Below are 16812 nucleotides of genomic sequence, written 5' to 3'. Positions count from 1 at the left end.
TAAATGGGTGGCTGACTTGCTTAGGTGAATATTTGTGGCAAGATATTGCTCATTCTTTACCATCCTGTGCACTAAACCCAAAGAGCAATGTCCTGTCCAACAAGTCAACATTTTTGTGCTTTTAGAAATGTGAATCCATAACTAGAGATGCCAGCAAAGCTCGTCAGATTCAAGTCCGTCTATGAGCTTCAGGAGATGAAAGCTTCAGAAAGAAGCAAACATTCCGAATCCCCCAGATTCTTTTTTTAGCTCAGGTTACAATCCACACTGGATAGCAATTCTCAGCTCAACCTCCTCCCAACCAATTAGCCCCCATGATCTAAACTGTCAGTGCCCCACAGTAAGGGAGATTCCACTGGGGTCTCATTTGGCCACAGGAATCATTTGTAGCCACAGATCTTGGGTGTTTTGAGTCTCTCCAATCCCAAGCTGCAACTTGCCTTGGACAGCTCCTGCACTCAAGGGAGGCTTGCAAGCGTTCACAGGACCTGACTACCAGCAAATGCTACAATTACATCTTTGGTGCAGAGAGAGGGGATGGAGACTCAGGCAGCTTCTTCATCTGCCTAGGCTTCTATGGGTGCCCTAGGCACATAGAGAAACTGTGCCCTAGACAACGACTGGTAGGTAGAAAACAGAGCGGATGCCTTTTCTCCAAGAGGGGAAAGAGGACAAGATGGTCTTCTGAAAGAGTTGGGCTTCCCCTGCCCAGCACCGATTTTACCAGACCTTCCTATTCAATCTAATGGAGTCACAGGGCTCCCTTAAATTATAGGGCAATTAAAAAAGCTTGCAACCACTGAAACTGCTTATAGAGGGGGAGACCCTCCCTTAAACCCTGCCACTGTGGTACTCTGTGGGGTCTGCCAGCTGTTTCAACAGGTGCAACCTGCTTATCTCAAATGTTTTGCTTGTCAGGAAAGTTCTGTCCTGCCTTGAATATTAATCAGTTTATGAATGAAGCTGTCATTTGACAACCAGGGATTGGAGAGTGGGACATGGTGATTCATGACTGTCAAACTGGGGGAGGCAGGATCGAATTCAGCTTAGTTCATTTCCTGATCTTTAGGGAAATGGCTCAGATTATTTCCAAGGCCATCCAATGACAGCCACAGGTGGTTCTTGCATCTCTATCCCTAACTATTCAGAAATATCTTGTCCTATTTGGCATGTCAATCCACAACTATGAATCTATATTTTTAGTTTAGTTTATGTCTTTTTTTTACTATATTTGGATCCCTTCCTTCAGCCAAATGGCTGCCAAACTGGCTCACAAAATACTACATATAATAATAAAATCTCAACAATAAAATCAATATATTCAATACATTTACAATATTTGCCCTCAAATATAGCATATAGAGATAATTTGTTGTCGGATACTGGAGAAATCCTCAGTGGATTTAAAGGAGATCAGATTTCTAAGAATCTGACCTATGGAATATGCAATGAACCAGCTTTCCCTGCTAGTACATAGCTTGTGGATTTCACCTTATTTATTTTTTTCTCTAAAAATGGCAGGCTATACAAATTGTGGATGCAAATTATTATATATCTTCTACAAATTATGGATATAATTAGTTGGGCTGTGCACTGCCTAGAGGAGAATCCTAAAATCTGAGCCAAGGTAGACTGATTCAACCCACTTTGGCCCAAATCCAAGATGGTACTGGGTCAGCCCAAGGTAGTCCAAGGCTGAAGCAGATTGGCACTAAGGGTACCTCTGGCCAATTTGGAGTGGTGCTAGATTTCTCCCCCACTGCTTGGGAAAGCTGCCACAAGGCCAGCCGGGTGTCCTGGTGAGTCCATTGTACTCACTGGACTAACCTTTCCTCCCCACCATCCATAGTCACCTCCTGCCGCCACCATTGAGACTTTCCAAAAAATTGCATTCTCCTCCCAGAGAGCCAAGCTGTAAAGGGCCATTCATCTTAATGACCATCATAGTTTGTAGCCATAGATGACGTAAAAACAGAGCACTGCTGGGATCTTAATTTTAAACTGTGGTTTGGCTCTATGCGAGGAGGACATGATTTACAGGTAAGTCCTGGGGATGGTGGCTCTGGGTTGAGGGGGAAGGGGGCGAGAGGGCTGCAAGTGGGGATGGGAGTTGGGAGTCCCATGGACTCCTGGTTGGCCTTGCAGCCAGCTTTCCTGGTTGCTGGCTGCATGGCCGGCACCCAGGAACCTACAAGGCCAAGTCACTTCAGGACTATCAGATCTTACTTTGGCTTCAGCGCCAAGGTGAGGCAGACACCCCAAAGTGCCCTGGCCTCCGAGGTGTGTTGGGGGCTATGCACAGCCCTAATAAGCAGCATAATTTGGGCAAATTTCAGCCATAAAGTGCTTATATGTAAATTCAGACTGCAAATTATGTATAACTAATTACAGATGTAATTTTTCCAAGATATGCAAATTGCCACCACAATTTGCATATTTTGCAAATTTTAGAGAAAAATAAAGCTGAAATCTGGAAGCTGAGCTAGGGCCTCTGGGGAAATCCATTAAGTCTCAAGAAGGCTGAATTTCCCGCAACAGATAACCAGACATGGGTATATTTGTACATCCCAAGTTGCAGCCATCGATCTGATTAGTCGTGTCACTGCATGGTTTTAAGGACCAACATATCAGTCCATTTCCACTCTGTGTCACTTTTGCATGAGTTTACCCATGTCCATTGCATCCCAGTTTTGCATTAATCTGTATTTTTTTAAAAATCTGCCCTCAAATTGATAGTTAATTTGTATAATTTTAAATGCATTTTACCTCACAATATGCATTTTAAATGTATATTGATACTCTTCTCTCTCTCTCTCTCTCTCTCTCTCTGGAGCTAAGAACTGTTTCAGATATTTTGGGAAGTGCAAATGATGGTGGATAACTGTGTTCAGTAGCACATCTGGCAGGTGCAGTTCTTATCAAAGAACTACCAGGAATGAGTTCCTTGATCTTCCCAACATGGCTCTCCTGTTTGAGCCTTCCTGGCATAAAGCCAACTACAGGTTTAGCTCGATGTGATGTGGGAGATCTGTGATCAAGAGCTCCCACTGTTCTTTGCTAATTCAAAGCAGATTGTAGGCCATTTAATCTGATTAAGGAATAGGTTGTGGAGGAGGGCATGATTTAACTGCTCCTCCCACGCCATTTCCCCAGCTAATATCATGCCTCCCACTGAAGTTTCTATTAATCCCTTTGGATGGGGCATTGGCAAAAAATCTGTAGCGGTGTCCAGCTTACCCTCTTGCAAGGCTAATAGCAACTGATGGAGGGTGAGGGTCAGGGTGGGGACAGTAAAATGGTGTGGGAGAAAAGGCTCACAAAATTCTTAAAGAACAGAAGGGGAAATCCATGGAAAGCCATTATCACCATTTTGCACCCTTGGTTGCTACTGGTGCTAATAACAGCAGTACTTGTGTATTCACTGGTATCACCCTACATGTATAGCAGGTTTGAGTCTATCTGCTTCATTTAATCTAGATATTAATTTTAGCTAAGACAGACAATTTAATCTTTTGTTGCATCAATTAAATACTGATTTATTTCCTGGCTCTTGCATCAAATGCTGGCTCCTTTATGTGCATGCTTCCATGGCTGTGATATTTATAGTAGTTTGGCTTCTTGCTCCTTAAGCTCTCTATCAACTTCACTGTGATCTACTGTGAGACAAAAAACATGGTCAATGATGCACTTACAGTTCCTGAGGTGATTAATGGTACAATTCTATGCATGTTTAGGCAGAAAAAAGTCCTACAACTCTCAGCATATCCCAGACAGTCATGCTGGATGGGAAATGCTGGAGGCTGGATGACTTTTTTTCTTTCTAAACATGCACAAGATTGCACCCTTACAGTGTTGGTGGTAGAACTAAGAACAATACCTCTGAAACAAAAGTATATATATATAATGTTTTCATGAAATAATTATGGAAGAATGTGGATGTCTAGAGTATTAATAAGGTTTTTTTTTATTAATGAATAATAATACTAATATATTGTAACAAGGTGCTCCCTTTCTTCTCCATAACTTTAATTCAAATGACAGAGAAGTTGTTGATGAAGAGATAACATATTATAAAATTGCCCAGTAGATTTCTTTCCAGCTATTTTGGAATTGACATTTTGTTGTAATTTAGTTACCCATAATTTATTGTGTGATAACTAATTTGCTTAATCTCCTTGTATCTTGTTCTTACACGTTTATATAGTGATACACCTACCTTTCCCTGAGACTAATCAAATATAGAAGAATGTAGGCTTTGAATGTCCCATGTAGAGTATTTATGATTGGTATCAAAATAACATTTTGTGCAAACATATTAATGTTCATATATCCTCATATAACAAATTTCAAATGTCAGGAATTGTCTTTTATTTTTAATCCCAAAATTAATTTTATCTAAATTCTATTGTAGAAAATAAAAAATTGGATTTTGAAATTCAATATTCACACTTGGTTTAAACATTGCAATTAGATTTTAGATTAATTTCAGTTCCACATGCAGTGAAGGCTTTATTCTGAGCATGTATATAATGCATCACATATTGCTTATATGGTGCTTTCCTTGGACCTTAGTCTATGAGATACAGAAAAATTCTGCTTAAATCAGTACTCATATGTCCTCTAATCCAGAAATACTCCTTCATTTATTAGTACTACAGAACATATGGGGGAGCTCCACACATTTATTTAGTTATTATTTATTTATACTAGGGATGCCTCACACACTGCTCGCAAGACTCCCACTGACTACTTGACCCAAACCTGTTTGGGATGGTCCGCAGCTGCCTGGCAAGCAGCACATGGCATCCCAATTCCCATGAGCTTCCATTTTAGTTAGTTAGTTAATTCATTAATTAATTAGAATTGTAGTTGGAAGGGGCCTATAAGGCCATCAAGTCCAACCTCCTGCTCAGTGCAGGAATCCACCTTAAAGCATCCCTGACAGATGGCTGTCCAGCTGCCTCTTGAAGGCCTCTAGTGTGGGAAAGCCCACAACCTCCCTAGGTAACTGGTTCCATTGTCGTACTGCTCTAATAGTCAGGAAGTTTCTACTGATGTCCAGCTGGAATCTGGCTTCCTGTAACATGAGCCAATTATTGTGTGTCCTGCACTCTGGGACCATTTTAGAGCATTTTTGTACACCATTGTGCATAAATGGCAATTTACGTCAATAACTTACCAGAGTTTTTGCTCAAAATGGTGCCTCACATTTGCTTGCCTGACTTGGCACTTCCAGAGTCAGGCAAGCTCTGGTATCCAGGAGCCAGGGTGGGTGTGAGTTGGCAAAAAGTTGCCTAGCTTGAGCACCAAACCATATTCCTCTGACATCCTTAATTACCACTTCTACACTGTTTGATATCCTAAAATCTCTAAGTGGTTTACATCAAAAGTACGTATAATGCAAAAGTACACATAACCAATAAAAAAACCCAACATAATTTTAAAATGTAACAAGAACAACAGTAGAACAGAGCAGTGCCATAGCTGATTACAAACCAGTGAAAGCCTGAATAAATAGATATATCTACAAGAAGCATTTCAAGCTTGCCACAGTTTCCGTCTCTCAAACCACATGTAGGAGAGCATTCCAAAGACTGGGTTCCACTACTGAGAAGGAGAAACAGTTGTTAAGGGTCTGTTGGACTGTGCCTCCCAGCCCTTCCCCAAACATCATGCACCCTGCTAGGATTTGGCTCTAATTGCTAACATGCACACCAGTGGATGCACATTTGGGATCTGTATGAAGGGCCCCTAAACACATATTGATGGCTCCAACACACTTTAAAAAATGCTCTTATGCACATGCATTTACACGAATTTGTGGTCTTTTCTCACTGATGATGAATGTACAATTGCTGGAGGTGTGGCTAGCATTTGTGACCTCCCTCCTCCCTCACAGGTTTGGTGAATTTATGGGTGTGGGTGTGGGTGTTTGTGAATACCCCTTTTCTCATCCTGCAATGGAAAGACACACGTTTTTCTCCAGCAGTGTGAGTCTGAGATTTTCAGGCCTTGTTTTTTCTTTTAAATATAGTTTCCTAGAGACAAGGATTGTGTTAAAATGAAATGCTATTTGTCGGAATGACTATCATTGTGAAATGATAAATTATTAGAATTATAGCTGAATGTCTTCAAGGAATTTCAGTATTAAAAATGACATTAATGCAGTGATGACACTGACATTTCAATTACAGGTATGGCATGCAATCCTAATTTGTAAATTTCAGGGAAATTAATATAATGAGTGAGGCCTGTTTGTATCATGGCAATGTTGTCTGTCTTGCTCAAAGCAGCTACGAGTTGACATCTGGGGCCATCCTGTGCCTTGGATTGATCCTATCTGGCTGATAATGGTGGTGATAATGAGATGTTTGGCTCATATAAAACCACTGGAAACTCACTGCCTGAATCAATTTTGAAATGAACCAAGGTCTTTAAAAAAGGAAAAAAGAGAATGTTTTATTTTCTGTTGGTATTTTCCACCTTTCTTTAACTTCTTGCATTACACTTGCTCTCAGTATTTATTATTCCAACCATTATGGTCGATGCAACCTAATTGTGAATGGCATTTTCTTTCAGGGATCATGAAACAATTTGTTTGGGGGCAATGAAATGTATTTTAGTGGTTCTGCTGGGGAGTCAGCCCTTGCAAAGTCACAGCCTATTATTGCCTGGCATGTCAGTATGAAAGACATTATTGGGTACATGAAACTTTGCTTAAGGTCCTAACTGTGCATTAAATGGCAGATCCATGATTCATCTTCTGGATTTTTTTTTAAATGAAATGTAGCCATGTACAAATGCAGATGTGAACCAGTAACCTATGAGTGAAATTGACATTGAGTTGGAGAGTAGTAAGTTATCAATGCAAACAGTGTCTTTATGCCCCCTACTCTATTTGAGATTCTCTAAGCCTAGTTTATTGGTTAAAATAGGTGTATAGTCTGGACTGGAGATGACCGAGTCTTCTTCTTCAACCCTACAATGCAGTTGTCAGTATGGGAGAAACCTGTGGATCTAAAGAACCGTGGTGATATTAACAGAATCATTGAAGACCCACCTCATAAACGCAAACTGGAAACTTCAGCAAGTAACTAATGCTGTGATTATTTTTGTCTATTTAAATTTAAATGATGTGTGAAAAAGCTGGTCGTTAATAATGCGAAGTAAAATTTTAAATGACAGTACATGGAACGTCGGTGTTGTGTTTGTTCAACTTCTGATAATTGAATGCTCTCTTGATCAATTGGATTAAAACTAAAAGGTCTAAGTAATATACAAGGAGCAAATTATTACCTATAAAGTCTTAATGGCTTGGGAAAACCTGAAGGGAAACCTGCTGCTCCCTCATAAACCAGCCAAGCTGTCAATTACAATAATCTTCAGAGGCCTTACTCTGTGTTCCACTGTCAAGAGAGGTATGAGAGATAGTAAGATAAGGCCTTCTCATTGGCAGAGCTCCAGTTCTGGAACTCTTTCCCAGGAGAAGATCATTTAAATTAAGTTAAGATGTATTTATCCACCAGGTTTTTATATTTTAATCCTCCATGTTGTTCTTATTCTGGATTTTTAAAATTATGTTTAAGTGCATTGTGTTCATATATATATATATATATATATATATATATATATATATATATTTCAAATTAACTTGGGAGCTGAAAGGGAGTATGGAGATTTTCTTGTAAATCAATCAACTATCAATAATATTAGAACTATCAGAGGGCCAAGAGTTCTATTTATGTGTATATTTATAAGTTTTTACAACCTGATCCTAAACAAGTTGAAGTGGGAAACGGCTGAATGGATTTCAGTTGGATATACATCTGCCAAAATGGTATTAGAGTTGTTAACTGAAACATGCATTGATAGTTTGTCTTTTGCCTTTCGTGTAGTCATATTTCACTTGCTCCTATTCAAAATGCCTTGGTGTAGCTTATTTTATCCAAATGCCTTATTGACCGTGCTGCCCAGGGGAGCTGTCCTATAATAAATTATTATTTAACCCAGCTGCAGGAAACAAATCTCAAAGATCCATCTCACTGGAATGATGGAAGATTTGGCAGAAATGTAAGGACTTCCATCCATATATGGCATTGTTAGTCAGTCTTCAGACACTGGTGACTTCTTTCTTACAGACATCCTTGGCACTAAGGAAGGATTCTAGCTGCTGTGCTCAGATATATTTTAACCTGTCAGAATATATATATATATATATATATATATATATATATATATGAATGAGAAGTAACAGTACTTGCTTATCTTCAGTGAGGAAGGAAATGTCCTCCAATATATTTACTTTCCTTTTTCAGCATCCCTGTATAGTCCCACCAAGATCTAACTTCCTTTCACAGCTTATTTCAGCTATGCAGGCAGCCTGTAAAGCTTATATATCGCCAAACACACCCCACCATCTATGTGTCACCTGCCAGGTGCTCCAATGATAACTCTTTGCAGTTTCAAGTAGCAGGAAAAGTGTTTTATTGAGAATAGGATGCTTCAGACCAATGATTCTTCCAACTCAGTTTCCTTGTTCAGACAACACACTAAGCCATGAGTAGGCTGCTAAACCTTTTGCAGCAAATTGTTAGTGAGTGTGTTAAAAGGGTGGTTATGTAGTCACCATGGTTAGGAATGGTTCACATGATACACTAAGTCATTTATTTATTTTATTTATTTATTTATTGCATTTATATACCGCTCCCATAGCCAGGGCTCTCTGGGCGGTTTATTATTATTATTATTATTATTATTATTTATTTATTTATTTATTTATATAGCACCATCAATGTACATGGTGCTGTACAGAGTAAAACAATAAATAGCAAGGCCCTGCCGCATAGGCTTACAATCTAATACAGTCATGGTTTATATATGACACACTATGCCAGAATGTTTATGTCAAAGTGCTTAACTACTGTGGCTTAGTGTGTTGTCTAAACAGGGTCAGGATTATGTACCACCAGGGATGGGAAATGTGTGGCCCTCCAGATGTTGTTGGACTGAAACTCCTGCCATCCCTCAACATTGGCTATGCTGGCTAGGGCTGGTGGGACCTGCAGTCCAACAATATCCCAAGGGTCATATATTTTCCCATCCTTGGTCTACATTGACTGGCAGCAGGGTCAGGACTTTTTCCAGCGCTTTCCTGGAGATGCCCCAGATTGAACTTTGGGGGCCTTCAGGATTCCATTGGGGCTTTGTTGAGCTTGGTGGGTCTCAGATTGTGCAGGTAGTGTAATTCCCTCCTTAGGATTCAACAGTAGGGATAGGTGATGGCTGAGATTCTCTGAATACCACCTTGGAGCTCAGTTCGCCTTGTTTCCAGAGTTTGATTGTGCTCTTATTTTGTTTCATTTGAACAGTGAAAAGGCAAATTTTGAATGGGAAGAATGTGCATTTTTAAAAAGTGAACAAAAACAGCACTCCCCTGGCCTGTAGAGTAAAGCACTTTTAAAAATACAAAGTTTTTTTAAAAAAATATGCATTTTTTAAAAGCTAATGTAAATTTGGAAATTTCTGGACATTTTCAGAGAACATGCTCTCTGCTGGAACATGTTTCCATGAATTGTGAACATAAACAAAATTCTCATATATCCCTAGTCAACATGCATGGTAACATCACTGATGGTAGCTCAGATGACTACTTGTAAGCCCAGAACAGGAAAAACATATATTATGAATATTGTTTGTATGTATGTCTGTGTGTAAATATATAGAAATATTTAATACGTTATATCCCACCTTTCTTTCATCATAAAATTCAAAGGGATGTACATGTGATTCTCAGGAGGTCTCCTATCCAGCCACTGACAAAGCTTACATAAGCCTACATAAGATTGATATATCATATAGAGCCAAACTACTTGTTACGCAAATCGTGTGGTATACAGCTGAAAGTTAGCTGTTTCTTTATTCTGGTGTAAGTGTCTTGATACAGATTGGGACCACAATGTACCAGGAGGGAGGCTTAAACCTTCCCTCTTCTACCATTTTCTTCCTGAAATCCCTATGTGTGCCCCCAGGAGGAGCATGTTAACAAAAGAAAAATTGTATCATTTGGTATCAGTGGGAGAATTTTCGAAAGCAAATGGTGGAGAAGAGGTTTTAAATGGTGTTGAAGTGGCCCGAAGCTGAGGCTGTGCGCACTTACACTAGAGTAAAGGAAAAGTGAACCCTCATCTACACGGTTTGCATAATGTGCCAGTTTGGTTCATAGCTTCAGACCATGTCCTTATTAGAAAGTGAAGCAATTAAATACTACACAATAGGTCAAATAAGCCATACTCCTTCCCCAACCTAATCCACCCAATAACAGAAAAGACATAAAAGCCAAAATATAGTAGGGTACCAGAATAAGCAGCCAAATAGAAGGGGGAATAAGAAGGCCGAGTATAAAGAGGGGAAGGGAAAGTGTGTTCAGGAGAGGGCTAATGGAAAACTGCAGCACTATAAAATCTTCAAAATGGATTTAAAAATATAAACTAAGGAAATACACACACACACACAAAAAGTAACTTGAGGTGGATAAATTTAAATGCCTACTTATCGACTTAACCCCTGGTTAGCGAAAAACAGACCAAGAAAAATGAAATCTTCAGCTTAGAGTGAATGTGAGAAAATGCATGGATTGACTGAGAAGGGGGATCTGGGAAGTGTGTGTATGTGTGTGAAAATGCGTATGGGGAGTGCAAACTGCTAACATACGGCACCTAACATCCTGGCCTGGGGCCAATTCAGTTCTAGGATCAAAAATAATCCTCCTCACATCCCCAGTTTAAAAGATCAATGATGAACTGAATTGGCTGATATTCTTTGAACTTTCATTATATATATATATATATATATATATATATATATATATATATATATTAGAGGGTAGACTATTCTTTTTTACCAAGTGTAGTTATCAGGGCATTATAGGTGAATGCATCTCCTCCATCATAAAATCAAATGTATTTGGAACTCATGCATGAATGAAAATTGAATAATTAAAAATATTTCACATTTCCATTAGAATTCATGTTCACTGATATTCATGAAGGTGCCTTCATCTCATTTAATGAATGCACATTAGGCTTTTCTGAACAATACATCTCAGGTTCTATTTCTTCTGTAATGAGACGTTAATGACTAGTAAAAGAACAAGCAAAACCCACAACAAAATCCCCCCCTCCCCATGCCCATTCATCATTCTGTGGCGAATGAACATGCTCAGTTCTCTTAACACTGTTTTGGGTCCCTCCTCTTAGGATTTTTAATATACAGATTTTCACTGTTGTTGGAACCTTGGAAATTCCCCAAACCTGCTTAATGGTCGATGCCATTTTGGCTACATAAGCAATGAATTCAGTGCCTGAACATTAGAAATAGAGGGGATGATTATGAAGATATAGGCCTTTGCTAGACCTACCGGAAAGTCCGTGATGGAGGAGGGGAGAGCCCGCGATGCAAGTATCGCGGGATGTCGCCCTAGTCTACACGTCAGGCACGACGAGCTCAAGGAGAGACCCGTCACGTCCACCTTTTTTTAAAAAAGGAACAAATTGGCTTTCCCCGCTCCCCTCACCCTGCCTTCAATGGGCACAGCGCTCCTGGGGAGCACTGTGCCCCATGCGCAGCTCCCGGCTCCGCACAAGTAATTGCGCGGAGCTGGGAAAAGCCACAAAAACGGGCCACACACTCGTTGTTTCAGGCTCAGCCTGAGACCGCGGGAAAAAGCAGGCCCAAAGGGGTAGGCTATATCCTGGGGCCAGGCAAGGTTGATCCCTGCCTGAGCTCGGGATCCCCTGTGCGTCATCTGGATGCACAGGGGCGATCCCAGATATCATCAGTCCAGGATATAGGCTGATCTAGCAAAGGCCTTGGAATTCAATTGAGCACCCTGTAATGTTCCATCCAAACATGTCCTAAAGAGCATCTTCATAAAATAAATGATACACGATGAATGTGACTATACTAACGTAATATTCCTGGAATCCATTTTTAAAATGTGCCAGAAAAGCAATCAAAATACAAATGTCATTGTTTGTTGCTCAAAAATATGTGGGTTTTCACACACACACACACACACACACACACACACACACACACACACACACACACAAAATTTTCCTGTGGAGGAGAGGGGCTATAGTTCAATTGTAGAACATGTGCTTTGTATGCAGAATGCCTTAAATGCATTTCCTTTTGTTTCTAGTTAAAGGAATCAGGTGGCAAATGATGGGAAAGACCTGTAGTTGAGACCCTGGAGACCCACAGCCACTTCGGGCATGTCCACACCATCCATTTATCCCAGGGTCATCTCTAGGCCATCCCTGTGCATCCAAATGATGCACAGGGGATGCTGGGGTCAACTGAAGACGACCAGAGAGTTTTCCCGGGATAATTGAAACCGGGGATTTCTGGTTTTCCCACAGTCTTGAGACAACCCTGAGGACTGTGGCTGGTGTGGCCAGTGCTCCTGGGTCTAAATGGGCATGGGGCTGCACAGGGTGACTTCATGCCCATCAGGGGTGGGGGGAGCAATTTCACCATCACCAGGATGGCTGCCGGCACTTTTGTTTGAAGTTGTGGGAGGTTTTTTTACTTACTTTTTCGGAGGATCGGGGCTGTGCAATTGCACAGCTGACTCTTTCTTCCAAAAAAAACACACGCCGTGCCAGATGTCCCTCTTTCCTTCCAGGACGTCATGCTAGCATATGGACACTGGGGGAGGATTGCGGAAGCTGGAAAGCCCAAGATCTTACACACACACCTAGGCCTGGAAAGCCTTTAGGTGTAGACAAGCCCTTAGGGTAGGGAATAATGAACAAGGTGAACAAATAGATTCACCAGAAAACTGGGGATTTCCTGTTTTCCAGCCTACTTGACTGCTGCCTACTCACCCTTGTATGCTCTCAGGGAATTTCTTTATTCCTGATTAGATTGCCCTCAGCAGACTCAAGTGGAAACTCTCTCTTGTCCTGACTGGACTAACTAATGGTTCGTATTAGCATAATCTCCCATGACTGACTTTTCAAAAGGCCTGTCTTTCTATGATATTACTGATTTATGTCACAAGGGTTAGGTGGACACACTTTCCAAATTATGGAGGATTTATTTATATTTATTTTTTAATGAAAACAACAACAACATACTGTTATAGTGTTATACAACACAAACATTATACACAATCAATTATTTTAGCTACTCAACAAAAGCAACCAGCATATCACCACCCAAGAGTGTGTTAAATAAATTTAGCATCAAATAGATTGAATTCTCATAAAACCACACAAAAACATCCAAGAATGAGTTAAATATGAAATGAACTAAATAGATTAGATAGTACGGAGGTAGACGTGCACGCTCCACATTGGCTCAATAGCAACAGGGGGCTGATCCAGAATTGGAAGACCGAATGGCCATGCCGCCATGGCTACCAGGGACTTCGTGAAATGGTTTGAACCAAAAGACTTTGGAACTCATGTAGTTTTTGAGCTTTGATCAGTACCTAGACCTTTTCCATGGAGTAAAGCAAGAGTGGGCAAGCTGTAGCCTTATTCCTAATTTCAAAAGCCTTTTGCTGCAAGCAATCAGCCCATAACTCTGGGAAGAACAATCTACCCCCACCCCCACCCCCACCAGCCTTCTGGATGTTGAGGAAAAAAGAGAAAAATTATCATTTGACTCTGGCCCCACTTGCTGACTAAGGCCATAGCTAGACCTAAGGTTTATCCCTGGATCGTCCAGGGGTCAAACCTGTTCATCTAGGTGACACACAGGGGATCCAGTGCTCAGGCAGGGGCGAACCCTGGATGATCCCAGGATAAACCTTAGGTTTAGCTGTGGCCTCCATCTATGAAACCAATAGGAGGCAAATATTTCAAACTAAATAATAGAAAATACTAGGGTATGATGTTGAGCATGTTTCAGATTTATAAAAATTTCTCCAGCCAAGATATTTTTAAGGCTGAGCTCACACCAACCCATTATAGTTTAGCTTGGCTTCCATCATCAGGAAGTTGCAAGATGAGTTACATTGTATTAATGTTATTATAGCAGTTTTGCATGTTCCAGTTAGCAAATGATGACTTCAGAAGTGCCTTCTCATCCCAGCAAAACAATAGGTACAAGTGTATGTTATTATCATATTTCATTGTAATGTGAAAAAAGAAATTGGATAAAGCATCAACAACTGTAGTAGACCAAGGCCATAGCTAGACCTAAGGTTTATCCCTGGATCGTCCAGGGGTCAGACCTGTTCATCTAGGTGACACACAGGGGATCCAGTGCTCAGGCAGGGGCGAACCCTGGATGATCCCAGGATAAACCTTAGGTCTAGCTGTGGCCTTTGGCTCTTCCCACCGCTTGCATGTGGTCCCCCACAAATTACACCTTGAGGGGAAAAAAGTGTCCTCACCCCTCCAGTATAGCAAAACACCTACCTCAGACATGTTGTCTTTTTGTGATTTCCACCCCCCATGCAAGTTTATCTGATTCCCCAATATGATAACGCAGTTAGTTTCATAAGAGTGCTGTCAAATGAGGATTATCGGTATTGCACCTGCGTTTTACGAAAGCGCCTGCCGGAGATTGCTTGTTTAGATGCTTTTCTGAAAAGAGCTCATTTTCGGGACTCTTGTGTCCAAGGCTGCTGATCTCCCTGACAGAATTAAAGACAGGCAGGTGGCAGCTGCTGAGAAATAGCCCTTGCTAACAGATTAAAAGGCTGATTGGGTTTGGACGGAGTGATTGGTACCTGAGAGTTTAACAGTACAAGCACACACACAAAGTAGAAAAGAGAGTGTAAAAAACCCCACAAACTAACAGGGGTGTAATACCTATTGATGGAGTATAGTGGGGAGGAAATCAGGGTCCTTGGGCATTTATTTTCATAATCAAACTGTCCTTTTGCCTTAACACTCCATCTGAAGCATTTTTACTTGCATATAAATGCCATGGATTGCAAATGTGTTGAGTGCTCTCAGGTACAATAGCTCCCATTCATTCAATGTGGCTCACATAGGAGAACTCCGATGTGACATACTCTGTTGTTTCCCTCCTTCACAAATTCCTGTTTGGCATTGGAATTGCTGAGATGCCAAATAATTGTTAAAACAAGATAATGGGATGGATCCACAATCTACCTTCCATTGACAGAAGGGCTCCACTCCACCTGACTTGCAGGGATACCCTGTACTGCATGTCACCCCATTCAGCAAGTCACCCCTTGACTATCTGTGTAGCATTTTGGGGAGGATGGCAGGACTGCCATGAGTGGGGAAGTCCACTTCCACCTGCCTAGTCACACACACCTAAATCTAGATCTAAACTATGGAATTAAAATAGGCTAGTATCCTAAGCTAAAGATTCACCCTAACTTTTTTCTCCCTTTCTTCATTCTTCTAGATCAGTTATGCTTTTATGTAAACTCCATGAATTTTAATGGTTTATCTCAGGGCCAGCGTCAAGAGTAGGCACGGTTGGGCAACTGTCAAAAACGCATACCACAGCAGGGGCCCACTGCCCAGAGTCCCCTGGAGTTGCTTCTCTTTTTCACCACTGCAACCTGCTTGTTCCCCAAACTTCCACTCTGGTCCAGCTAACAGTGGTGGTGAGAAGGAGGAGCAGTAGATGCCACTCGTACTTCCTTACTGGCTCTTCGCCTGTCAAGCAAGAAAGTGGAAGCAATGATGAGAAAGAATATGAGGAACAATATCAGCTGCTGAGAACAGCACTGAGAACATAGACTCAGGCGGTAGCTAGACCTAAGGTTTATCTCAGGATTGTCCTGCGGTCAAACTTGTTCATCTAAGTGCCACACAGGGCATCCAGCGCTCAGGCAGGGATGAACCCGGGATGATCCTAGGTTAAACCTTAGGTCTAGCTACAGCCTCAGTGGCCCCATTCAGAAGACACCTTAAACCACAGCTTGAAACATGGTGGTTAAGCCAGAAAGCCGGACTGTGTTCAGAAGACACCTTAAACCACGGCTTTAACCATTGTGGTTAAGCCAGAAAGCCTCATTCACCATGGTTAAAGCCATGGTTTAAAGTGTCTTCTGAACATGGCCAGTAAGGGAATGGAGCCCATTAAGGGTGTCTGGGCTAGTGCGCTCAAAAACCTGGCACTAGTTTTATTTCACCATATATAATGATACATACAAACACAAAAGTGCTAGCCTTAACCAGATATGAACAGTTGATAAAAATGAAGTTAGTTTTATAAAACGTACAAAACTGAATACAAAGTAAATGAATTAAAATTAACACTATTTTCTCATAATGTGTTCTTATGAGAGAATAGCGTTAGTTTTAATTCATTTACTTTGTATTCAGTTTTTGTACTTTGTATAATCCTTAACTTCGTTTTTATCAACCATAAGTAATTGTAACATTATGAAATATAAATGGCTCTAAGTCAACCTAGGCTATAACTAGAACGTTTATGGCCAATTTAAAAATGTATTCCTCTCATATCCTTTTCAAGATGGAATAAAACTTTCTGTTGTTGAATAAAGTCTGCCAGTGACCTTTATATATTTGTTATATTGCTGTCAGCAGCTGTGTTTTCTAGCTCTGTTTAAATCCAGAAAGTGGATGATTCTAGCTTTCTATTTAAATCCAGAAAGGGCCTTTTGAAGAGCATTCTTTTGAAATGTCTTGTTTTCCATATGGTCTTTATCCAAGCTATCTGTTCTCAAACCAAGACAAACCACTTTTAAGTGTCTGACAGCATTTTTCTTTCTAGTCAGCAGTCTGAAAAGCCTATGCGGTGATAAAGATTTTATAGATGTTCAATTCAGATGCCTGCTAACTTGTAGCA

At 40.7% G+C, this 16812-nt stretch overlaps 1 protein-coding gene across 1 annotated transcript in view; it reads left to right on the top strand.

The window, feature by feature from the left end:
- Positions 1 to 16812, top strand: part of TCERG1L (transcription elongation regulator 1 like) — a 49525-nt gene that overhangs the window by 9931 nt on the left and 22782 nt on the right. The window contains exon 3 of the mRNA XM_063133273.1: positions 6936 to 7090. Within this exon, the coding sequence (XP_062989343.1) occupies positions 6985 to 7090 (106 nt within the window). The 5' untranslated portion in view covers positions 6936 to 6984. The remainder of the gene's footprint in view (positions 1 to 6935; positions 7091 to 16812) is intronic.

This window comes from Elgaria multicarinata, chromosome 8 (genome assembly GCF_023053635.1).
Source record: "Elgaria multicarinata webbii isolate HBS135686 ecotype San Diego chromosome 8, rElgMul1.1.pri, whole genome shotgun sequence".
NCBI classification, from domain to species: domain Eukaryota; kingdom Metazoa; phylum Chordata; class Lepidosauria; order Squamata; family Anguidae; genus Elgaria; species Elgaria multicarinata.
This window is presented reverse-complemented; position numbering and strand designations above follow the sequence as displayed.